Source organism: Prosopis cineraria, unplaced genomic scaffold (assembly GCF_029017545.1).
Source record: "Prosopis cineraria cultivar Desert tree isolate PC_DT_omini unplaced genomic scaffold, ASM2901754v1 PC1, whole genome shotgun sequence".
Taxonomy (NCBI): Eukaryota; Viridiplantae; Streptophyta; class Magnoliopsida; order Fabales; family Fabaceae; genus Prosopis; species Prosopis cineraria.
Genome location: NW_026555332.1, coordinates 51,665,882 through 51,690,064, shown reverse-complemented (window position 1 = coordinate 51,690,064; position 24,183 = coordinate 51,665,882). Strand labels below are relative to the sequence as shown.

Sequence of the window (24,183 nt, the reverse complement as noted above, 5' to 3'; positions counted from 1 at the left end):
TACTCCATATTCCAAAACATAACAAGCTAGCTTGCTACATATTTCAATTATATTTATTATCTACAGTTTACGCAGTACTCTATACCAATATTAAAGGGAAGAATGATAACAGAATCTAAAATAAATAAATAAATTAATTAATGACTATTAAGTTTTCAATAAATTTTTTTATAAAATAAGTTATAAATATTTATTCAGATATCTGTAAACATGAATTTGAATTGAAAATTATTATTATATTTAAAATTTAAATATCGTGTTTATAATTAAAACTTTTAAATTTATAGCTGTCTGAATTAAATATTTATAATTTATTTTTTTTAAGAAATTTGTTGAAAACCAAATTGTGATTAATTTGTTTTTGGGACTTAACCGTCATTCTCCGATACTAAAACCAGTAGAATTTCTAGGTGTATATATCAACCATTCAAGACAAGCTCAACTGGTTAGGATATAATGCAATTTTTAGTTCTTTAAATTTGCTGTAGTTATTAATTTGATCAAACAAGTTCAATTTCTATCCATTTAATTCATTAAGTTTACTCTAATTATCAATTTAGTTATTATTATTTAAAAAAATGTTATATTGTTAAAGTTTGCCTATATTGGTGATAGCCATGTGGATTAACAAAATGAGCATAGTTAATTAGGTAGAAAAAAGAGACTTTGAAATTTATAAAAAAAGAGAACAAAACATATTATAAGAGATTTTATTGATAAAAATTAAACTCATTTAAAGGTTAATTTGTCCTTATTTAACTACATATGTATGTCAAATTATTAATATACTTTACATATTAAATTATTGTATGAGTCAGTTTGTGTTTTAAAATTTAAAGGACTTACATAATAATTTAGGAAAATATAAATGCTCAAAATAAAAATTAAACTGAACTAAGCAAATAGACAATTGAGACAGATTTGAAAGATTAAAAATTTTATCATCCCTATATCTATTATCATTATAAATATGCCTTTTTATAGTAACGTGATATGATAAGCACAATTCAAATAAAAGCTACACATATTTTTCTATGCATCACATGGTTTGATAAACGAATCGCATTATTCGCGACCCGAGAATATTATTGTTTGCAATAATAAATTTATTATATATATCGATGATTCCTATAATTATTTATATATAAAAAAGGTTGGCAAATTTTTATTTTTTAATATGTATATAAAAGAGAAGGCCCGAAAGCCTTGCGAAACCGTCGGGTAAAAGAAAGAGGGAAAAATTATCGCCAGGGTTTGTTAAAAAATCGTGGAACCATGGTATTAAAAAAAAAAAGAAAATCGTGGAACTATTGTTCCCGGAAGGCGTACAGAAGGGAGATAAAAAAAGCCCAAATTGTGTTTCTCCACAAGATGAAAGGAAGGGCCAAACGTATAAAGCCCACTAGTGATGATGCCACCTCAGACAGACGCAGGCTCCGTTCGCCGACCTCCGCCGTAGACGGAATCATCTACTCCATTCCAAGTAAGCCCCTCGATATCTCCATGTCTCTGAATTTTCCTAGTATTTTATGTTTCATATGCAATCTCTCTGAACGATAGCTGAAGCCTGAAGCTGCTGAGAATCCTCTGCTCGGGACGAGTAAGCTGCGGCGATTTTAGTTCTTCCATATACAGTCTCTCATAGCCTGTGTTTCTTTTGTGGTATTTTTCATCGAGTTTATGGGGAAGTGGGGAACGATTCTAACGGTTTACAATCTTCCCCTTTGATTTCTTTCTCATACTGGTAAATTTTTTTCCTGACCTTCACTCATAAACTGAACTTTCGTAATATTGCGCAATAATAACTATTCTGCAGGGACTACGAGATTGTGGGGCAAAAGTATAGATATAGGTAGTGCCCAGGAAGGCTGTTTTTGTGCATTGATGTTAGTTAAGCTGATTACTAAGTAACAAACTTATAAGAAGATTAAAAAAGAAAAAATCGGTTTTTTAGCCTCTAAGAATGTGTTTGAAAGCATTGACAATGAGCAATGCATCTCTGAATGATCGACGGCTTAATGTGCTGTTTGTTTTTTACTCTCCACTACCAATAACCCAGTCCCCAGGTTAAGAACAACATAATATCTGGAGCAGAGAGCCAGATCCCAGAATTTAAATTTGAATTCGGAAACAACGATACCAAGAATGCATATATTCACAAACTCCGATATCTCTTTTTCAAAACAATTTTTAACGCATCTTTACAATTTCATCATCGCCTGACTGCATTTTCTTTTATTAATCCTGTTTTAGTTTTGAACTATCTGATAATATTATTTATAGATATCATTTCTTTGTTCAGGTGGAGCATGATTTAAAATATTCACACCTATTTAAATGTTACAACGTTCACGTGTCACTACATTCTGAAGTTTGCGCAGAGGACTTGTCAAGATATGGAAAATTTCCGAGATCAGCCACCCCCTCCGGGTGTTCATTCATGGCCTAACTATTCATCAAATGCTGCTCCTTTGCCACAACCATTACCAGGCCATCAACAGCCCAGCGAGGCTGCAACTCAGTATCCTTCGTACTATTCTGGAAGCGCTCAGTTTTTCCCTCCCCCTTCTAATTTTACCTTCCCTCCTATCTCTCAGAGTGTCTATACTCACACTACGCCTCAACATCAATCTTCTCACAGTGCTCCTCATTTATTGGATAATAATGTCCGTTATAACTTCCAACAAGAGAACTTTTCTCAGTCTGGTGCTGTTAATAGTGCCGAAAGGTTACCTCTAGCCTCAAATAACACAGATGGAGAATATCAAAACATTGAGAACGCTACTGCATCAGTGATCCAAGAGTCTAACGCCAGTCTTCCATTGAAAGTAGACAAGGCTGCAGCAGATATTTCTAATGTATCCTGCAAAAGCTCTGGAGGACAATTAAACAATGCTTATGACATTGATATCGCTACACAGGATGCTATCTTACGTGAACAAGTCTGTATCTTTTGTATGTAGATTTTTATTCATCTTTTCATTTAATCAGTCTGATTTGTCTTGGATTTGTTTTCATTGATAGGAAATTGCCACCCAAAATATCATAAGAAGTAAAAGGTATACGCTCATTTGCTGTTTGGCTGAATGCTATCTTAATTTTGAGTTGTGATTTGACCAATTAAGGATTGCAAGATTCCATGCATGTGTTGTGCCATTCCAGAGAGGCAAAAAGTGGTGGCTCACCGCCCCAGGATAAGTTAGACATATTCTCAGGACGTCGTGATCCCAATGCTTTGAAGGTGCAGATTTAACATGCATGTTAATCAACTAATTGGCTTCAGTCTTTATTTCTACAATGAACTTACCATCTTCCCCTCTTTTCTTTTATCCTATTTTTAATGAAAAAACAGGAACATCTATTGAAGATGGCCACAAACCATAGGGCTGAAATGGCTGTTAAACGTGGGAAACCTACATGCTCAGAAGGTTGGTAATATTGGAAGCTTGAAATTATTTACTGAGCAGTGTTGTTCCTTTTTTCATAGTTTTCCTCACCTTGACATATGTGGTTTGGTCCTTGTATTGGTGGCAAACAAGCAGGGCAGAATTTTGGATAACTGTGTTTTTTGTAGTCTTGTGTGTCAGGATAGCGATTAGTGACGTTTGTAGGATTGTTGAGCATTATTAGATTTCAGGGCCTTCTTATATTGGGATGTCATTGTGCAGAAGGCCTCCCTTTGATTTATGTCTCATGGCCTTTTGGGAGGTGTTTCAAAAGTCTAATGCTAACCCTAGGGAGACCTTGGAACTTTATTATATCGCATTCTTATTTTGCTTTCTTTGAAACTGGCCAACAAAATAATGCTTGGTGCACAACAACCAAAGAAGCATTATCAGTTTTTGCAAGAATCAGAGATGCTAATAGATCAGAAATATTTATATGAACAATATTAGTTGCATATAAGAAAGTAAATGTTTCTATGGGTGCTAGTTGACAGTTGCATGGATTTTGCTGCTAAAATGGCCCTGAGTTTAATTAGATATCTTAAGGAATAGGATTAATCCTTATTTATGTATGTATTGGTTCTTTTGTCTATGGTTATATATCGTAGTGGATTCACTTACTTTCTTTGGTAATATTTCTCTATCTTTTCATTCTTTTGGTACAACGATGGGTCGACTGATTATATGCCCTGATTTCTATATCAGATAACACAGAAATAGGAAATGGGTATGGCGTACCTGGTGGTGGTGCCTATTATGAATCTCCTAGGCTTGGTGCTAGTGGAGGTAAACTTTGTTTCAATTTCCAGATATACTTGACTTAAGCGGCACCACCTTTATTGCAGTCCAGTGAGCATGCTTGTAAGTATAGCTTGACATTTAGTTACTTCTGAAACTTATGAGTAGGTAATGATGTGGCAAACCAACCTGATAAAGGTTCAGAACAGAAACCTGCAACTAAAGAGTTGCCAGAGTACCTGAAGCAGAAGTTGAGAGCCAGGGGTATTCTTAAAGATAATATGCATTCTGAAGAGCCTGTAAGGAAACTCATTGGTTTATCTTTCTTTTCTGCCTCAACTATGCTTATCTTCTTCCTAAGTTCTTTACAATATATTATTTTCTATCAGTCCTTTTCAACTGTTTTACTGACTGACTGTATTTAAATTCAGAAAGATACTTCAGCTAAACCCTCAGAAAATGGAATACTGCCTCCAGGATGGGTATGTATCACTGTCACATACTTTATCTTTCAATGTAAAATTCTCTAGTTGTTATAGTACCTTGGAAGTATGAGAACTTTGCTCAAAGAAAAGTTCAGGTTTACCATCTGGGTATTGTATATGCTGCATATTTAATACTTAGTGCAAATGCAATTATATTTAAGATTAATTGTGAAAAAATTGGGCAATTTGTCAATAGGTTTAAAGGTTTGTGAATTTCTGTTATCCACCATGAAAAGCAAGAGAGATGAACAGATATCCTGGGACTCATTTATTCTTTTCAAATTTCTCATTTTATTAGTAGCTTATATTAAATTCTACCTTTCTGTGAAGGTAGAGGCAAAAGATCATGCAACTGGTGCATTGTACTATTACAATGAAACTACAGGGACGTGTCAATGGGAAAGACCTGGTGAAACATCCTTATGTGTGCAATCATCATCATCATCATTTGTACCTCTTCCAGAAAATTGGGTGGAAGCGTTGGATGAAACATCAGGTTCAATGTGAACAAACGTACAGCGTAGTGTTATTACTTTTGTCTTAATATGATTTTCATTATTTTGTGTTTGCAAAATGATATAACGCAGCCAGAAAACTCAAAAAAGCACATGTATTTTAGTGTGATAGCTGAGAAAACACAAGGAAAGGTGCAACCTCAGTAGATTGGCTCTTACAGAACAGATAACACGGAAGCAATTTCCTGAAAATATTAAACCTGAAACGGCATAGTATGCAAAAAAAAAAAAAAAAAAGCTTGTGCTTCCAGATATCATCTCTCTCTGATATCCATTTCATTTATTTTCCATCACCTCTGCCCATTCCTCCTTCAGTTTTTTGAAGAGCATGTTTGATTTCACATTGGGAACCACAAAAATCATAGTTTTGGTGAATTCCAATGTTGAGCCAAATACGCACTAAGCTTTCCTCCTGACAGAATTGGCTCCATTCACCCACTCAAGGTCCCCTCCTTGCTATCAAAGATACACATGCTTCTCATAACCAACTTGTCCTTTACGCTTCTGCTTATATATAATTATGCGCATGCACACCAGGTTCAATTGCAAGATTAAGCTAGCAAAAAATGTTTATTTTATTTTATTTTTTCATGATCTTTGTTGCTATTTTCATGCTTGAGAAATGAATTTTATCCTGTAGTCTGCAAGTCCAGTATTGCTGTTGTAGTTGCCACTGCAACCATGTTCCAACATGTATTTTATATATTTAATTGTACCTCAAGAAAATTTCTACTGATGGAGTGGAAATTTAGTGTTAATTTTCCTTTTTTTGTTTTATTAGCAAGGTGGGGTCCAAAAAAGTGGCTTTTGATGAGTGGTAGCCTGGTAGGAGAAAATTGCCGAGACAGATGATAAGGAGCCCTTTAAAAGAAACACATTGAAACAAAGATCTAATTGATGCTTACTTAAGAAAAGAACTAATCAGTGTAGAATAAGCTCTTAAAGTGCTTCATATTTGGCAATCGAACCCTCTGAAATTGACTTCTATTTAATGTTATGAAAACAACGAAATGAAAATGAGGAATGATACCTGGAAATGTGTCATTCTGATTTTGGCTATAGACTCCTTCCTACTCCAAAACCTTTTAAAATTGATAAGTGAAGGCTGATTCATATTTGCTGGACAAACTCATGTTTCACCAAAATAGCCTTCTTCATTAGCACCAGGAAGCTGGGCAGTCTTAAAATGAGTATCGCTAATCTTGTGACCTGTAAAACTCATGGTAACTATAAGGTTGATGAGTAAATGAAAAATTAAAGGAAGGATTTATATTGTTAAGGAGTGAGGACTTGTCCCCATGTAGCTTTTTGGAAATAGGGCTTTTGGGGAAGGTAATAATTTTTTATAAGTCCAATATATCAACCTTTACGAACGCCTTAGGACTGGTCAAATCTGAAGACTCAAAGTAAGGTGTTAATATAAATACGATTTATCTATTTCTCTTGCCAGCAAAAATTTTTTACAGCATAACACAAGTTGTCATTTAAAACAACAAGAAGACCGAAACCAAATTCAATATTTCAATGCCTTGTGTGTTCTAACGCTCAGCAACTATTTGCTTCCTTCCACATGCCAATAAACTTCGCATAGACTTTGCTCCTTTGCTATCCATCTTCGATTTCTGCCACCAAGTAAACAATAGGCTTTTCCTACTTAAACAAAGAATTTCTAATCACAATGAACAATAATCTTTGAAGTGGCTGTTGGTTAGGTCAGTGATTAACATGTTAACATGTAAGCCATTTTATAAATATCTTATTTAACTCTTTGTTTTATGTAAAAGGCCATAGGTATTACTACAATACAGAAACTCATGTATCACAATGGGAGCGTCCTAATTCAGCTCAGGAAATCGTCACTAATCCCTCTAACTTGTCAAGCTCAAAATATGGAGATAATCTTGGCGGGGATGACCACTCTTCCAAATTACCAAGGTGCACGGGATGTGGTGGTTGGGGAGTGGGCCTGGTGCAGGCTTGGGGTTACTGCAATCACTGTACAAGGTAGTGTGTAATGCCTCTATATGGATCACATTGTTGCTGCATGAACTAAAGTGGTTGGTTTGTGAAAAATTATTTAGAGCGCACATTGCTTGTTGCATGTAGAAGAATTAAAGAATGCTATACTGCTAGTATTGAAAAGTACTGTGAATTTATAATTGGTTAATGATTATAGGTGTTTTTTAAACCCCAGAGAAAAAAAATCTTGGAGTTGTTTTTAAACAAGTTAAAGGCAATTAACCAGTTAAAAAGCTTGGTCATTCAGTTGATAGACCCAATTTTTTGTCCATCTACACTCTAAATCTAATTCTCATATAGCGCCTTGCAGAGTACTGAATCTTCCACAATGTGAGTATCTGTCCTCCAGTTCAAATGCTAAACAAGGCAATACAACGCCTCGCTCTAAAAGTTCTGACGGCAAGGATGGCAGACCAAGGTATGCTATCCTTTCAGATGAAGAAGTAGAATGCTGTTTATTGACTCTATTTTGCATTGATATTTTTTATTGCTGCTATCCTTGGCACATGCAATTTTACTAGCTTGTAAGAATCCCCCGTTGAAAAGGAAAGGGGGAAAAGTGTTATCTGGTTGTTCTTAAAAATTTTGTAGGCATAGCTTTTGTATTATCTGCTGAACTCAATGAAATCGAGTTTAAATTTGCCTAAAATATATAGAGTGCTGTACAGGTCCAGTTGGAAACCTCCTTTTGATAAAGGAAGCAGAAGAGGCGGCAAGAAACGCGCTCATGCAGAGGATGATGAATTGGATCCCATGGACCCCAGCTCTTATTCAGATGCTCCTCGTGGTGGATGGTATGTTCAACACTAAAAATCTTTGATACTGAATTGCTGAAGACTTTAAACTTTGTTGACAATTCTAATGGTCAAGTGGTTAATATGATCGACTAAAGTTTAAAGGATGATTTATTCCAGGGTTGTGGGCCTGAAAGGTGTGCAGCCACGAGCAGCTGACACAACAGCAACGGTATGCACATTGCTTTCCTTTTTGGAAAATGGCACAAATATGAGACGGGTGATTAAGAGTGTGTCAAGTAATTATGGAAATTTATTGGGAGAATTACGTTGAAGTCCTACATGAGGAAATTAATTACCACAAGGTTCATTAACAACTTTGTTAATAGATCTTATGATAATTAATTTCCTTACGAGGGACTTGTATGTGATTTTCTCAATTTTGTTTGAAAATATGGTCAATCATTATGTTACTGCATTATGCCCTTCATATGAACGCCCTATAGGTAGCGTGTTGAGGCATAATATGCAAAGCAGGAGCTAAGAAAATCTTGTTTCGAAATTAAATGGAGAAAATGGGGTTGAGGATCTCATTGCTGAATCCTGGTTGATTGGGTGGGTGATGTAGACTAGAGCACACTGAAGCACGCCTCTCACACTTGAAAGTTGATATTTTGGATCTTACTGTTGACCTCTCCTCAAGGCTCAGGATTATTATTATTATTATTTTTTAACAAGTTGTGTTTGTGGGTCTATGTCAGGGTCCTCTCTTTCAACAACGACCATATCCATCACCTGGAGCAGTTTTACGTAAGAATGCCGAAATTGCTTCCCAGAAGAAGAAACCGAACTCAAATTATGCACCCATATCGAAGAGAGGTGATGGGAGCGACGGCCTCGGTGACGCTGACTGAGACCATGACGTAAACCACCCTTGCTGTGGACGTCACCTCAGGCTATGCGCTCGGGCGCTCGGCAATGTTTGAGCACATTGACATCACTCAACTCTGACAAAATCTGTCTTCAGTTCCCTGCTCCGGTTGGGTCTCAGTTATGTCAATGTAAAAGTAGCTGTAATTACTAGTGAGAACCTCAGTTTCTCTCTCTCTCTCTCTCTCCCTCTCTCTCTCTCTGTTTTTTTTTTTGGCATGAGAATAAAACTAAATTGAAGTAGAATTATAATGTAATTTGACTGTGAGAATTATTTCTACTCTCCTTTTATTTTAATGAATAATGATTGACGAATATAATTTCAGAAAGAATATTTCTTTTTTCTCTTTAAATAATTATTCTTTCTTTCTTGCCTTAATGAACAAAGAATTCAATTAAATTAAACAATGAAAATTAGGGGGAAAAGATTCAGTCATACCTATGAGGTCAAATTCATTTTACTGAACGATAATGGAGGCTTTTTACGAGCGTGTGATCGTATGCAGAAGAACCCATTTTCCCTACTAGCATTTTTTTTTTTTTTGGCTGGTGGAAATGGTAAAACTAACTGCATATTATCAAAAAATATTGAAATTATGCATTTTTTATCTTCTGTTATTAAATTACATACACGTTTTGAGAAACAATATTTTTCTTTATTACAAGATAAAGTTCTTATTTGTTTTTAGATATGGAAAAAAATAGTATTTTTATATTGATTATGTGTATATATATAACATTTATTATGTTAAATAAATAATAGTAGACGTATCAACAATCTTTTAGTCAATATAAATATAAATAGATAATTTTATTTCGTATCATGAATCAACATAATACATTGTTAAAATGAAATGAACATAAATTATTAGAATAATAACGAGGTGACGGCAGACTGGCGAAAGGGTCGCGTACATTGTTTTCCGAATCTTAATTAAATAAGGCTAAAAATAATATACAGGAACGTAAATCCCCGATTTTTCATCAGGGTTTCCCTAGTTCTCCTCCTCCTTCTCGCTCAAGCTTGATCTCCCAAAGGTAACTCTTCTTGGTCTCACTTTATTCTCTTCAGTCATTTCGATTTCGAAGCTTAGCTTAATTTGATACTCAAATCGAGTCTGTTTATTGTCTATTGCTTTTCCTTTTGTGGTTAATTCAAGGGTGGCATTTTTGCTTTTCCCTGATTGTGTGCTGAGACTTTGTTGGTAAATATTCAGAAGCCCTTAATCCTGACTTTTGAGAAGTTTTCCGTTGTCTGCGGTTGCCTTGGCGATTTAACTGAGTGTTATCCAGTGGTTTTCTATGTTGTGGGTATAGTTGCCGAACTAGATTGGTCGAATCAACTCTCTAAAAGTGTTCATGGATGACTGGTAAAATGGCATTTTTCTGGTCTGTTGGAATTTTGGTTTGGTGCTGGAGTTCTATCCAGACGAGAATCTAGAATGCTTCTACCTGGCTTTTTTTTTTTTTTTTGCCTTTTTAAATAATTATCGGTTGAGGTTGTACTACACTTCACCTTATCTCTGTAATGTTGTAAAACTGTTTGAAGTTCTCTTTTTAGGTAGCCATATGTCATTTTGTTTTAGCGGGATAAATTGTGGAAGCTTCCAGGAAACGATGTTTTTATACGTGTTCGGAGTCTGATGGTTCGTTACGTTCAGGCTAAGGTCGTTAAAAGATTTCCCCTCTCTTTAAATTATCGTAAGCTCTTAAAGTGGATCACCTCTTCCTTTGCTCATGCTCGATCCCATTGCTGCCTAGAAGTTCCTAGACTTTAAAAAATTTAAGGAATCGGAGAACAGTGCTTTGCATGCAAATCGTGTAATCATTGCTTTTAGACCCATCAAGTACTGGGGAAAAAAAAAACTAAAATCAAAGCATTAACTTAAATTAGTAACCAAGATGAGGGGAAAATAATTTGCATAGGGAAAATCTGCTAGAGCTTGCATTTATGAGGGTGACTTCTATTCTTGCATCTCTTCTAGTGAAGCCATGCTTGTTTCTAATTATTTTCTCCAGAGACAGGTCCTTGTAGTTCGGCAAGAGTATCAGTATACTATCGCCTTGGCTTTGCTTCTTACCATCTAATGACTGACATATTGTGATCTGTGATGATTGATATGGGGTACTGATGTTCTTACAAGACCTGCATTGGAATTATGTAAAGAAGGTATCTTTCCGTCTGAGGATATTTCCTCCGTGATATTTCATTACACCCTAAAATTGTATCTTTGCAGGGTGCTGGGAGACTTTAAAATTAGTGTCTGGGGACTGCAAGGGAGAGCAAACAAGACTATGTCAAATAGCAGAAACACTCATTGGTGTTATAGTTGCAGGAGGCCAGTTCAGCTGCGGGGGCGAGATGTGGTTTGCCCTAATTGTAATGAGGGATTTATTCAAGAACTTCATGATATGGTCATCAACCCACTGGAATTCTTTGGACTAGACAATGTTGAAGAGCGTGACCGGAGGTTCAGAATTATGGAAGCCTTCTCTGCTTTTATGAGGCATCGACCAGTAAATAGAAGCCATAGGCATGACATCGTAGTTGGATCAGATTCAATTCCTGAACATGGACCAGGGTATGCTCCTTTGCTGCTCTTTGGTGGCCAGATTCCTGTCAGATTGTCTGGACATGGTGGTTTCGAAGCTCTTTTCAATGGGACTCCTGGAATTGGTCTAATGCAAGGCAATACAGGCGATTATTTTATTGGTCCTGGACTGGAAGAACTGTTCGGACAGCTTTCAGCTAATGACAGGCGAGGTCCTCCTCCAGCTTCCAGGTCCTCAATAGATGCAATGCCTACTATTAGAATCACACATAAGCTTCTTCGTTCAGACTCACATTGTCCAGTATGCCAAGATAAATTTGAGCTGGGGTCAGAAGCAAGGCAAATGCCATGCAAACATATATATCACTCTGATTGTATTGTTCCCTGGTTGGTACAGCATAACTCCTGCCCTGTTTGTCGCCAGGAGTTGCCACCACAAGGATTGAGCGGCAACCGTGGCTCCAATGGTAGAACTAGAGGCAGTTCTGGCAGTAACAATGGCAATGAAAGGGCAAGTGGTAGGGAGAACCAGGGAAGGCGGAACCCATTCTCCTATTTTTGGCCTTTTCGTTCATCCAATTCTAGCAACAATGGAGCAGGGGGAAGTAGCTCACCAACACAGCCTATCCCTGAGAATAGCCACCACACCGGCTATTCCGGCTGGCCATTTGAGTAAGTGCGCTGTGTATGGGATTTGCTTCTCTCCCTCCTTATCATTGAAATTGCATATGTGGAGTAATAAGTGGTTCTTCTAAATGCATCAAATGATGAGACTTTAGTCAGCCAGTGTGGGTTCTCCTGTTTTTAAGGTGAGTTGTGAAAAAATGTGTGTTCTAAACCAGGCGTGAAGATCTTGTATAAATCTGCGCTTTTCTATAAATGATTCATTGTCGAAAGATTCCATTTAAGTGATCATTTGTTTCAAATTTTCGCGCCTAATACTTCCATCCATAGGTTCTTAATGGACTCGATTTATCTGTCGATGGATAATATCAAAAATAACAATTGTATTTTTTATCACAATAATCCTTAAGCTGACACTAAGGAAGTTACATGTTTGTCTTGTATCTTTCTAAATAAATAAATGAATTAAGGGTTATTTTTATATTTGAAATGTATATGAAAGGTTATAAATGTTCTTAAATTTAATTATAAGTTAATTATGTGTCTCAACTTTAAAAATTCTCTTCGTGATCATCTTTACATTAAAAACACTCAACGTACATTAACTATCAATAGGATTCACTATTTTTTAAATATTTTTATCAGGTTAAAGGGTCATTTTTAATGTTGCCTCTCAACTCAAATATTTTATAATAAAAATTATTAAAAAAAATATAATGTGGGAGTTATTAACAATATGATGAGAAAATAATAAGGTGATAAAAAAAAGAATATTTAAAGTTGGGGAATAAAATTAATTTATAATTGAATTTAAGGCATTTATAAATTTTTCGTGTATAATTGAAAAATAAAAATAATCCTTAATGCTAAATAAATATTAAAATTACAGAAATTATATATGAAATATATATCATTTACATCAAAATCTAATTGGTGGGGGAAATGGGTGAAAAGAAAAGGTTTGGAAGAATTAGGTCATGGCCCAAAAACTTTAACCATTCGAATTCGCTAACAAAATATCTATATTATTGGTGAGACTAGAGCATACGCTCTTGTGACTTTCGCACATTTAACAAGAGAACCAATTATTATTGATCTAATTGGTGCAAGTCTAAAATTTCATGCACTACGACTTTATTTTTTAAATTAAAAAAAAGGCTAAAAAAGATTACATTTCGATTCTTTTCCTACCAGTTCACAGATGGTGAAGCTATGAAATCAAGCACCTGTCAACACCTGATTATACGCCTCAATTAATAAGCGTAAACCATGTCTATCTCTGAGAGACTGAGATCTAATTATAATAAAAGACCATTTATTTAATTTATTTCGCATGCTTGGCACGGCCAAAACAGGCAGCAAAAGAAAATGGAAAATTCCACATGCCTAGAATGTTTGCATTCCCTGAGCTGGGTCAGCTACAAATGTTTGTCATCCCACCTTAAAACGAATCCCCTCATTACATCTCAAGATCACATGAAGTCATTCCCTACCACCCTAAATTGTTACAATTCTATTGATTAAAAAACTAATAGCAAAATCGTGTTGCTGTACTATGTTCAATCCAGTAACATCAGCCTCAGAATCCATGTTCCCGTAAAGTAATAAAATACTTTTCTTGTTACATCAAGAGTACTTGAGCCAAAACTTTTACCCACACCCCACCACATTCCTGCTCCAATGGCTGTATTAAAATATTATACCATCCACGAAAGTTGGAGAAGAAATGAAAAACCGCCCATTTGTCATCAATCCCAGCAAATGCGTACACTGGTGTCAAGGTACATCTATTTGAACCACTGGAATAACCTAGCTACTGACAACACCAAGAAAAAGTACGCAGAAGAAGGGGATTGCATAAACTAGGGCAGGGTAGCCGGACTTCAGACCTCTGATTCACCAGCCAGTGCCACCACCAGCATTTCCAGACCAGCCATTATCAGATTTCTTGAGACCGCCTCCCCAGCCAGAGCTTCCACGCTCTGCATCACTTGCACTGTCACCACCACCCCAACCACTGGCTCCACCAGACCCCCAACCACCAGGAAAGGCTTCCCTTCCTGGGGAATTTTGAACCTTGGCTCCAGGAAAATTGCTTAAACCATCATCTCCATCCTTTGTGACAGAACCCCATCTAGCTGCATTAAAGCTAGAATCCTGCCTTTCATTATTGGAGTTGTTTCCTCGGCTGTTATATGAGCCTCGACCACGTCCACGTCCACGTCCACCACTGTATGGGTGTGGCAGACCACTGGGGTGATCATCCCGATTCCCGCTGTTTCTGTAGTCAGTTCGCCCTGAACACAACACAACTATTAGAGCTTCTGACCTTGTAAAAATCTGAATGCATGATTAGGGAGAGAGAAGAGAAGGCCCAGCTGGAAAAGCAGTCATTTGGTACACAGATCAAAGAAGAAAATGGAAAAGACAAAAGGTGCTTTAATTAACACAAAATTACTCATGGTCCTAGTTCAAATTTTGAACAGCACTGCGCGCACAAGTAAATGTTTGTATTGCATTAAAAATCAATTTTAAAAGCCAAAATCATGTGTTTAGATATATTTTCACAAAACTACAGGCTTATTTGATTTTTCAATTATACTCAGTCAATCTTATTAATCAGTTTTATACTATATTACAAAAGATAATCATTTATATTCAAAATCAATCATATAAATCAATTTTATCCAATCTAAATCTAAACACAAGCCTAAAGCATTGGATGGTTAATGAACAAAAGCACAAATCAGTCCATGATGTGTAATAAACCTGTCCTGGAGCCAGGTGTCGAAGATCGATCCCTATCACCCGCATGACTTCTCCAACCACCTTCACTAGAACCCCACACACTGCCCACTGATGCCCCCGAGGATCCACCAGTGGCCGGGCTTCGCATTGGCACCATAGCAGCAACAGATCTAATGGAAGGCGCCACATCATGCTGGGGATCATCAATGTGCCTCTGGAAATAGGCCACAAGCCGATCAATGTCCTCAAACATCCTTTTCCGGAATTTGAATCCTTTTGGATAAAGCCCAATGTACTCATGGTGGGGATTCATACTTCTTATATAAGTCAATATGAACGTGCCTGGATGGTCATGTGAAATGCCAAAACTATAGGCTATCCGCATAGGATTCTCTGCTCTCTCCATCCTCAGAAGTTCATCAACTTCTGCCTTTGTACCCTTCTTGAACTTGCGATAGTTTAGCATAGCCTTTAAGTGAACTACCAAGGGATCAACATAGCGATCCATTACCTAAGCAACAAGGGATAAGAAAACGTAACTAAGCAATAAGCTACTGAAAAAGACAAAGAAAAGAAAAGCAATCAATGCATTTAAAGGCAGGGGTGTTGACTAACCTCATCTAAATCCTCAAAAGTGTCCTCTCCAATTTTGAGTGTCTTCCCAATTCGAAGTAAGCTTGTGATGTCCCTGTGTTCCTTTCCACCTTCAATTATATCCTTGTGAGCATAAACTCCATCATAGATTTTAAGAGTCAAAGTAAGAAATGAAGGTCCACGTGAGCTAGGCCGGATTATACTTTCTCCAAAATCTTTGTCAGACAAAAACTGCATATAAAAGATGTACAAGCTAAGCAAATACCATAATGAAATACCCACAGGAGATTGCAATGGGCAACTTATATTACTATATTTATGATTTGATTGCTCAGCTGTTGTTTTATTGAAAGTCAAGGAAGCCAGTCTGCCACACCATCTACAGAACCGTAATTACTTTATATGAATCTATGATACCTAAACACAAATTTAAACATGCAAACACTTGTCGATGGAAATTGATAGAACACAAGATTATCACAATTAAAACCACTTAGCAACAAACCTCCATTGCTTCATCTGCAGTTATGTTCTGAAAACGTGGATGAACTATCATCCTAGGCTTGAAATGTTTCTTTGCAAGCTCTCTCTCTTTCCGAGCTTTGTCTTTTTCACTCTGTTGAGAGCTCTGGTCTTCATAATAATAGGGGTCAATATTACGGTTACTCTGTAAACGATTACTTCTCATTTCACTCTCCCTACAAACAAGGAAAACCTGATACCTATTCTTCTGTATTGATTTGATTTTGCAAGTGAGAATGTCACCCTCATGTAGCCTGTCAGATAACTCAACTAAATCCCTCCAGTCATCTGTGTAATCTTCCTTCATGAGAATTCCAGTTAACCCAGATTCAAGCGCACATATGGCCTTTTGGGCTTGCACTCTGCGAATTGTAGCTTGGACAATTTTCCCTTCAGCAAGGGTCTCCTCAGTTTCACCTGATATCATATAAAACTCCTCATCCTGATTTGGTTCTTCATATTGTTTACGCCAATCCTGAAATCCCTGAATCAATTCTCTTTTTATGTCATAGAAAGTTTGTTTTTTATTCTGTCGCTTCTTCCCCACAGCATATTCCTCAACATCAAGATTTTTCAAATAACTAGGCCGATCTCTCACATGCTCTATAGCCATCTCTAGCGCATCATCATCATCATTCACATCACCTGTTCCATCCGCCTCATACACATCTTTAGCCAACTCTTGTGCAAGAGAATATGATTCTGGATGAATTCTTGTATCATCGAGCAAATCAATAAATTGGCTGCTGCTAGCAGCCAATCCACTCCTCCGAACACGCAAGAAACCTACAGCATTGACAAAAACCTTTTTACCCAGTTTATGTTCTGTCACAAAGTCCTTCCGGGTAAAAATTGCTCCAGCTCTTACCAGGGACCTCTGTAAGGAGGCAGCCTTTCTCGGACCAAGCCCAGAAATAAACTGTAAAGGAGCGAATAACCATTCATGGCTTATGGCTAAATTAACATCTAAGCCCACCTGATTAGTCACATCTACCATAATCTGCTCAACCATCCCAAATTTCTCATCAGGGTTGAGAAAGCTCTCCAAGGAACTCAGTTTCCATGATAAAATTTCTTTTCTAGGTCCACATAACGTTGCAACCATTGCCAAGGGATTCTGCAGATACCTTCCAAGTGCTACAGCACGTCTCACTATACCTGCCCAGGCGAGAGAACAAAGGGATTAATTACAAGAACCCAAGTGGGACAGGAAAAGCATACCTGCAACAATATTTACCTTGCTGTGAGGGAAGTTGTTCTGAGGAAATTCGAGAATTTTCATACAAATGTGGAAGAGATTCATCCCCATACACAATGCTGAGGCCATCCATCTCATGACCAACATCTCTAGGATTTTCCTCCACCATTTTAAAAATTATCTAATAAAAGTGGAGCAGATTAGCCAATTTTATGTAAGAACTTAGATCGATGTGAGTAAAATAGTAAAAGTTATAATGGAAACACGACACAAACGACTTATAACCCAAATGTAACTATCAAATATCCTAAGCATAAAGGAGCTTGCCCAAGAAGCTAAACAGCTATTGTGCCTTAAAAGCTTAATATTTCCACCACTGATACAACCTCTGGCAGGAATTTATTCTATGGTACAGTATTTTGGAGATGAAAAGGAGTGAAGAAAAAAATGGAGGTGGGCTGAAACGAAAAGTCTGCCTATTCAAATTCAAAGGGTAGAGAAAAGTATATTTGTTCAAAGGATAACAAAATGCAAGGTACAAGGTACTTAATGTGTTTCCTAAGAAATGATAAAAGACTAAGACGACTTAGAAGTAAGCAGCATAGTAAGGACACGCCCTCTCAAAAGTTCACTGCACAAAAAAGTATCACCAGAGCACCTTGTAATTTGATGTATGGGAGCCATAAAATTTGATGCAGCTTTAGATCAGAATCAAGGTGAATGACTATTGACTAGTGACCTGTGCCTGCATTCATTATCAAGGAACTACCCACCACCACTTAGAGAGTAATTTGTATAACTAATTAGCTTCCTTGGAAACAACTAAGGACTGCATCATCGCAGATGGCTAAAAGCTCAAAAAGGATATTCCTAAGCATCTTAAAACCCGATGAAGCTTAATCAGAACCGAAACATTAAAGTCTTTGTGTCCATATAAAACTTTGATACTAATCACTGACTCTAAGAGCAATAGATATCCCAAATCATGCATGCAGAACAAATATGTGCATTAAAAATATAAATATACCAGAAGTGTAGCACATTTTTCCAGGGTTATTGCAATATAAGAAAGCCTTTCAGCAAGAGAAAGCATCCACAGATTAACCAAATTAGCTAATTGATGAAGCAAATACTAATATAATAACAAGGAACATCAAAAATCAAGATACTAACCTCATATATATCATCCTTCAAACGAGTACAGGACAAATTCACTGCTCCTAGAACAACGACATGCGGTTGGTGGTCTGTCATGAACTTCAAAACACGCTCCTGGTCATTCTTCTTCCGTTGCTGGTCATTTGCATTTTGAGACCGTAAAGTAAGGGACCTAGTATAAAGAACATCTAGCACTTCCCCTGATGAATCTAACATAACAAAAGTTGTCTGAGGCTTTCCAGGACCCCAACAGCAAGCCATAACCCTAGGGGCAGCTTCATCATCAGCACTAAGATCATTATCCTTCCGTTGATATGGTCCCAGAGAAACCTTATTCCACAATGCCTTCCCATACTCCATAAGTAACCAATTCTTTGCTTTGCTCGTTAAATAAGCTCTTGCCTCTTTTTCCATTGATGGTAAGAGAAACCGAAAAATTGCATCATGCAGTATCAACTTCCTCTGTTCATTCCACAGTTGGGCAGATCTACTAACACTGTCGCTGATGTAATAATCATTGAATTCATTTGTCAACTTATCAAGATACTCTTCAGGCAGCTTGATAGTAACTTGAAGGAGTTTCTCCTCCTCCCCCTTCCATATAAGGAGCCATTGTGCATCCTCAAATTTAGATAATGGTTTCTCCCGCAACCACTTTATCCCAGCAAACTGATGGAAAGAATCTATAGTTACATTTCCATCAGCAGTGGGACAAGTTGACACCACGGCATGGTCAATAAAGTTGGCACGGACATGTTTCCTAATGCTAGGCTCACAACTAATCTCAACGGCTGCCTGGAATAAGATAGGCATAGCATCAACAAAAACTACCTTCCAAATGTTTAGGAAACAAGATAGGCATAGATCATACCATGTGCCTAGCACATTTAAGCACTTCTTGAGGTGTATCACACATAGCACATGTGAAATTTGAAGCCATCTCCTCAGGTGTTTCCTTAGGATTCTCCAACTCGTTAATCTGTTAACAAAGGATACAAGACCATTATTTGTAGGCAATACAAAAAAAAAAAATTGGCTAATCTAAGCATGCTTACCATTGTTTCAAGTGATAAAATCATTCCAAGTTGCTCAGCACTACGCCCAAACTTGCTTGCAACCTCCCAAAGCCCTGCCTTACTGAAAGAACTATACGCTGATTTCCTTTTAGGTCTTTTATATTGCCCTTCGTCAACACCAGCTTCCCCTGGAGGGAAATGCAAGTTGAATTTTGAGTCAACATCATCAACCTCTCTCTCTGTTTCTGCAGCCTTCAACGATCTCATAACTGACTCAAACAATTGCTGGTTCAATCCAAGTCTTGTTTCATCATAAACACGACGGGACTCTTCTTCAAATCGTTTATTATAGTAGGCTTGGAGGGCACTTTTTCGTTTCTGAAGAAGCAACCACTTCTGGTCCAAGTCTTGAATTGCCCAAAGTACCTAAGCCATGCACAAGGAAGCCATTTGTAGAGAATTAAATTTGCTACTAGTAACAAAAACATCGATAACAATTATCACAAGTACACACTTTGTTTGGCCCCAAAATAAAACAAATTACACATACCTTGTGCCATTTTAAAGTTGGAGACTTTTCCGTTTTATCCCAATTCTCATCATCAGGTTGCTGAGGATTTTTCAATAGGCTTAAGCACTCCTCTTTCCGATACATAGCAATAAAAGGAATCTAGACAAGATTCAATATTTCAGATTAGAAACAACATCGACAGAACCTAATAAAATTAGAATAAAAAATGTGTTTTGTATGAATAAGAAGATACTCACGTCTAATTTCTGTACATGGTGCAGTTCCAAAAATCTGACAATGTCATGAGTGTCAATCTGTAAATTGCCAACATCTTTCTTGTGAATCCAAGGTACCATTCCCTTTTTAAGTTGCTCAAGTATCCAATGACTCTCCTCTGCTATACTACTTGCATCTAGTGGAGGTGCACCAGTACTCTCCTCTGATATCTACAGGAAAATCATTTTTTCCATTAAGATACCTAGGTGATCCAACAAAACAGAAGAAAACAAACTTTATACGGATCACAGAAGACCTGCATTCTTTCTGGAATATCGAGCTCCCTAATTTGATCATCCTTCTCTGTCATATATTTCTCAGAAAGGACAACAGGCTCAAATTCATCTTCAAGTCTAGTCTCTCTGTATTCACGTAGTTCCAGACTTTGCTTACGTGACTGTAGCAACTCATCAACATCACCAAATAATTCCTGAGCTTCTTGCAATGCTGACGAAGATACTCCTGGAGCCTGCCTAGCTTTCTTTCTCTTCAGCTTCTTTCGCCTACAGAACAGGCAGTAATAGATTTCTATGTGAATTATCTAATAATCCAACTATAGTAGTAACAAATGAGTAAAATTCTCGTTGAAAATACCTCATAGGAGCCCCATGTTCATCAACTTCTTCCTCATCCACAATGAAGTCCGCCATTTCATCTTCTTCACCAATGTCAGCATCCTCCTCCTCTTCTCCTTGTTCCTCCTCTTCGGCAATATCTTCAAGTGGCGCTCCTGTATTTCATCACATCCATGATATGTCAATGAAAAACCAATACCACAAACCTAAGCGCATCTGGGGCATACCTTCATCATCACCAAATAGACTGAGTTTAAGCTTCTCCTCAGCAGTTCGCCCACCTTTACCACTTCCAACAAATTCCTCCTCATCAGATAATCCCGAAGGCTCCTCCTCAGAGTCCCTCTGGCCCTTTTTCAGCCGCTTAAACTTTTTGCTCTCCTGTTTCACTAGTCTTGTTAATACAAATATGAACATTGCGCATAACCACAGAACTGCATCATCCAGCAGGTAAGGCCAGCAGAAAATTATAAAATTAATTCAAAAGGTCAACAATTCACAACCTTTCTACGGTGAATATTGATATTATTGTCCTCTAGAAGCTCGTAATCATCTTCATCAAGAACATACTCCTCCCTGAAATAACAGGAATAAACCTATCAGATTAAAAATAACTTGTCTTACCGTTGACACAGCAAAACTTAATTGCCAAAGGCATAGAGAAAAACAATAAAAAGGATAGAATTTTCACTTTTTCTTCCTCTTTTTCTTCTTCTGCCGCTCATCATCGCTTTCTGCCCTCTCTTCTTCATCTTGTTCCTCCTCTTCCTCAACGTCGTCAACTATAAATCCATCATTCTCATATTCATCCTGACCTTCTGCATGTGAAACGGAAAAAAATAGAACTTACAATTCACATAACGTGCACCAGATGAAGTCTACAAATGAATAATTCCTCGGTTAAAAACACTTTACGACGTCAAAATTGTCTGAATAGTTAAATTATAACAGAACTACTATATAAAAAGAAACAAAAAAAAAATATACAGAGAAAGATAAATCAAAGTCTTAAACACCAAGGATAGAAGCATAAAGCTAGGCTAGAGCATCCTAAGCTCAAAAGGCATCATTCCAATAATGCGTAGATTCTAAAATACGAAAATTGAGTAGAAAGATCATGCGAACCAAATTAGCAGAAACCCTATATTCAAGCTGAAACCCTCGCACCAAACCGCCAACTATTTGGGAGGGAAAATGTGATAACCATAATCATAATCACCATAGAACACTTCAAAACGTTGTACATACCTTCTTCGTCCTCGTCCTCGTCCTCCTCCATCCCATCTCCGTCAACCGGCTCCCGCTCCGCCTCTTCAAGTTCGACCTCGTCTGCACACATCGAAAAGCCAAAAACACAGGCGTCAAAATCACAGAAAACAAAAGGACCGCCTCAACGAAATGCAAAGAGAAATTAGGAAATTTCTAACCTTCTTCGTCTGAGACCACGCCTTTTGCCATGGACGGGGATGGAAGCAAGAACTAAGCTCTCAAAAACGGGAAGGGGAAAACTGCGAAATCGACCCACAGAACTGAAGTGCGGGAAGGGAAAAGGGGCAGTGAGGAGAGATTCAAGAACAAAAGAGGGAGAGAGACGAGAAAAGGAAAATAAGGACTTTCAGTGGGTAAATTTAATTAAAACAATCGCATCATATCATAATAATCATAATAACTAAATTTAATGCCGTACAATGCACGGAAATGTTTTAATAATATATATATATATATATAATTAAAAATGATTATGAAATATTTATAATTTAAAGTAAAATATTTGTTCTTCTTTATTTTATTTTAATTGTAGGTCTTCTTTTTTATTTTTTAAATCTATATAAACTTCTTTCAAAATTAATATATGCAAATACAAACATTTTTTCTATTTTTAAATTTTATTTATTTATTTATTAGTTGATGGTTAAATTATATATGTTAAATTAAAATAATTTTTTTAAAAATATAAATGTTACTCCCTCCTTTTAAAAATGTAAAGCATTTTTAATCGAATCTTACCTCCAAATAAAGTAGTTATCAACTTTCAAATTAATTCTATCTTTTCATATTTATTCCTATTAAACATCCTACAATAAATATAAAATTATTATTATTAGGGATACTTTTGAAAAAAAAGGTAATTATTAAACCTTAAAAAACTAAAAATGCTTTACTTTTTTAGTATCCAACTTCTTAAAAAATATTTTATATTTTTGAACGGAGGGGTATAAAAATTACTCATGTTACCCTAAAAATATTTAAACAAATATTATTTTTTATTTTTATTCAATTTTTTAATTAATAGCTATAAAACTTATTTATTTATGAGTTTAAAAAATTTAAATATATAAGTTTATTAAAATAATGTTGCAAACATGTATGTAAAAAAACTTACTGGAACATTAATTTAATATGTTAAGAGATACTCTTTTCGTTAAAAATGTAAGGTATTTTTAATTAAATTTTATCCTTAATAAAGTAGTTACCTACTTTCAAACTAACCCTATCATTTCATATTTACCCCTATTAAATAGCTTACAATAAATATAAAGTCATTCATCAATAAGGGCACTTTAAAAAAAAAAGACAATAACTACACATTAAAAGATTAAAAATATCTTATATTTTTTAATATAAAATTCTTCAAAAACTGTCTTCTATTTTGTAACGAGAGAGTAGATTAATCAATATAATTTATACTTATTTTTTTTAAAATTTTTAATTTAACAAAATAATTTTAAATTATTTTTAAAAACACTTAACTTTAAGTGGGAATTTTTTATTTTTAAATTTTTGAGATAAATGAATTTAGGATCTATGGTACTATTATACCTAAAGTTCAAGTGTAATTTGCTCTTATATCCTGTTTTAAAAATAAAATGTGTTATATTTTTAATATAAACATAGTGCTATTTGTCTTGGGTTAATGAGCAAATAGAACCCTAAACTATTACTCAAAAATTGTCATGAATATTAAACTCTTAAAATATGCAAAATAAACCCTAAAATTTTAAATTTATAGCAAAATAAATCTTGATCGTTAACTTTTTAACATCATTACTGTCCACGTCAATACTATTTAAGGTTTATTTTTTTATAAATTTAACATTGACTATTACAGTACCTGTTAAGACAATAACGGCATTAAAAAAGTTAACGGTCAGAGTTTATTTTAATATGAATTGAAAAGTTTAAGGTTTATTTTACAAATTTTAAGAATTCAAGGTTCGGGACAATTTTCAAACAAAAATTCGAGGTCTTATTTACTCATCAACCCATTTATCTTTATTTTCTAATCTCATTAAATTTTGTCTCTTATGTTTTTTGATTCCATTCCCCACAAAAACAAATAAAATATTAAACTTCTAGTGCTTCACACAAAGTTTAAAATTTAATATATCTTTGCCATCTAATCTACTACTTGATTTGTATAGAAGTAAGATGATTCCATGGTTCACTGGTCAACTACTTAATTTTGGACTGGACATTTTCTAGAAGATTGGCCTTAGCATCACTTGTTGAAAACTTTGAAACATTAAAAATTGTAGTTTCTT

At 35.9% G+C, this 24,183-nt stretch overlaps 3 protein-coding genes across 9 annotated transcripts; 2 read left to right on the top strand and 1 right to left on the bottom strand.

Moving 5' to 3' along the window:
* Positions 1-1,332: 1,332 nt before the first annotated feature.
* LOC129317708 (uncharacterized) lies at positions 1,333-9,199 on the top strand. 4 transcript variants are annotated; one of them, XM_054962071.1, is made up of 15 exons: positions 1,380-1,483; positions 1,561-1,744; positions 2,303-2,942; positions 3,025-3,059; positions 3,163-3,241; positions 3,353-3,428; positions 4,152-4,232; positions 4,353-4,483; positions 4,616-4,666; positions 5,004-5,165; positions 6,969-7,188; positions 7,504-7,621; positions 7,872-7,997; positions 8,118-8,169; positions 8,699-9,199. In XM_054962071.1, exons 3-15 carry the CDS (start codon positions 2,397-2,399, stop codon positions 8,849-8,851), a joined length of 1,830 nt encoding a protein of 609 aa, XP_054818046.1. In that variant the 5' UTR covers positions 1,380-1,483; positions 1,561-1,744; positions 2,303-2,396; the 3' UTR covers positions 8,852-9,199. The 4 variants fall into 4 exon arrangements, with proteins under 4 accessions (XP_054818053.1, XP_054818046.1, XP_054818069.1 ...); XM_054962094.1 differs by having other exon boundaries at positions 1,387-1,483; positions 5,000-5,165; positions 7,514-7,621; XM_054962078.1 differs by lacking the exon at positions 1,561-1,744 and having other exon boundaries at positions 1,333-1,483.
* Positions 9,200-9,758: 559 nt separating this feature from the next.
* LOC129313076 (probable E3 ubiquitin-protein ligase RHC1A) lies at positions 9,759-12,345 on the top strand. Of its 3 annotated transcripts, none has more exons than XM_054955926.1 (2): positions 9,759-9,905; positions 11,105-12,345. In XM_054955926.1, exon 2 carries the CDS (start codon positions 11,163-11,165, stop codon positions 12,093-12,095), a length of 933 nt encoding a protein of 310 aa, XP_054811901.1. In that variant the 5' UTR covers positions 9,759-9,905; positions 11,105-11,162; the 3' UTR covers positions 12,096-12,345. The 3 variants fall into 3 exon arrangements, with proteins under 3 accessions (XP_054811901.1, XP_054811920.1, XP_054811910.1); XM_054955945.1 differs by having other exon boundaries at positions 9,772-9,905; positions 10,887-12,345; XM_054955935.1 differs by lacking the exon at positions 9,759-9,905 and adding an exon at positions 9,912-11,037.
* A 996-nt stretch (positions 12,346-13,341) lies between these two features.
* On the bottom strand, positions 13,342-22,245 carry LOC129313059 (transcription elongation factor SPT6 homolog). 2 transcript variants are annotated; one of them, XM_054955894.1, is made up of 17 exons: positions 22,069-22,245; positions 21,890-21,970; positions 21,333-21,459; positions 21,145-21,217; positions 20,869-21,022; positions 20,661-20,796; positions 20,323-20,569; positions 20,048-20,236; positions 19,830-19,949; positions 19,319-19,705; positions 19,135-19,242; positions 18,279-19,058; positions 17,145-17,286; positions 15,891-17,065; positions 15,407-15,616; positions 14,813-15,302; positions 13,342-14,340 (listed from the first exon to the last, which is right to left on the bottom strand). In XM_054955894.1, exons 1-17 carry the CDS (start codon positions 22,097-22,099, stop codon positions 13,940-13,942), a joined length of 4,851 nt encoding a protein of 1,616 aa, XP_054811869.1. In that variant the 5' UTR covers positions 22,100-22,245; the 3' UTR covers positions 13,342-13,939. The 2 variants fall into 2 exon arrangements, with proteins under 2 accessions (XP_054811869.1, XP_054811877.1); XM_054955902.1 differs by having other exon boundaries at positions 21,333-21,456.
* Between the last annotated feature and the right edge of the window lie 1,938 nt (positions 22,246-24,183).

Excerpts from the sequence above, each read along its gene's own strand:
- LOC129317708 (XM_054962078.1), top strand. The coding sequence starts at position 2,397 with ATGGAAAATTTCCGAGATCAGCCACCCCCTCCGGGTGTTCATTCATGG. Across the intron at positions 4,233-4,352 it reads TAGGCTTGGTGCTAGTGGAG|GTAATGATGTGGCAAACCAA; the intron begins GTAAACTTTGTT and ends ACTTATGAGTAG. Across the intron at positions 4,484-4,615 it reads ATATGCATTCTGAAGAGCCT|AAAGATACTTCAGCTAAACC; the intron begins GTAAGGAAACTC and ends ATTTAAATTCAG.
- LOC129313076 (XM_054955926.1), top strand. The coding sequence starts at position 11,163 with ATGTCAAATAGCAGAAACACTCATTGGTGTTATAGTTGCAGGAGGCCA.
- LOC129313059 (XM_054955894.1), bottom strand. The coding sequence starts at position 22,099 with ATGGCAAAAGGCGTGGTCTCAGACGAAGAAG. Across the intron at positions 21,218-21,332 it reads AAGAAAAAGAGGAAGAAAAA|GGAGGAGTATGTTCTTGATG; the intron begins GTGAAAATTCTA and ends CTGTTATTTCAG. Across the intron at positions 19,706-19,829 it reads CAACTTTAAAATGGCACAAG|GTACTTTGGGCAATTCAAGA; the intron begins GTATGTGTAATT and ends TGCATGGCTTAG.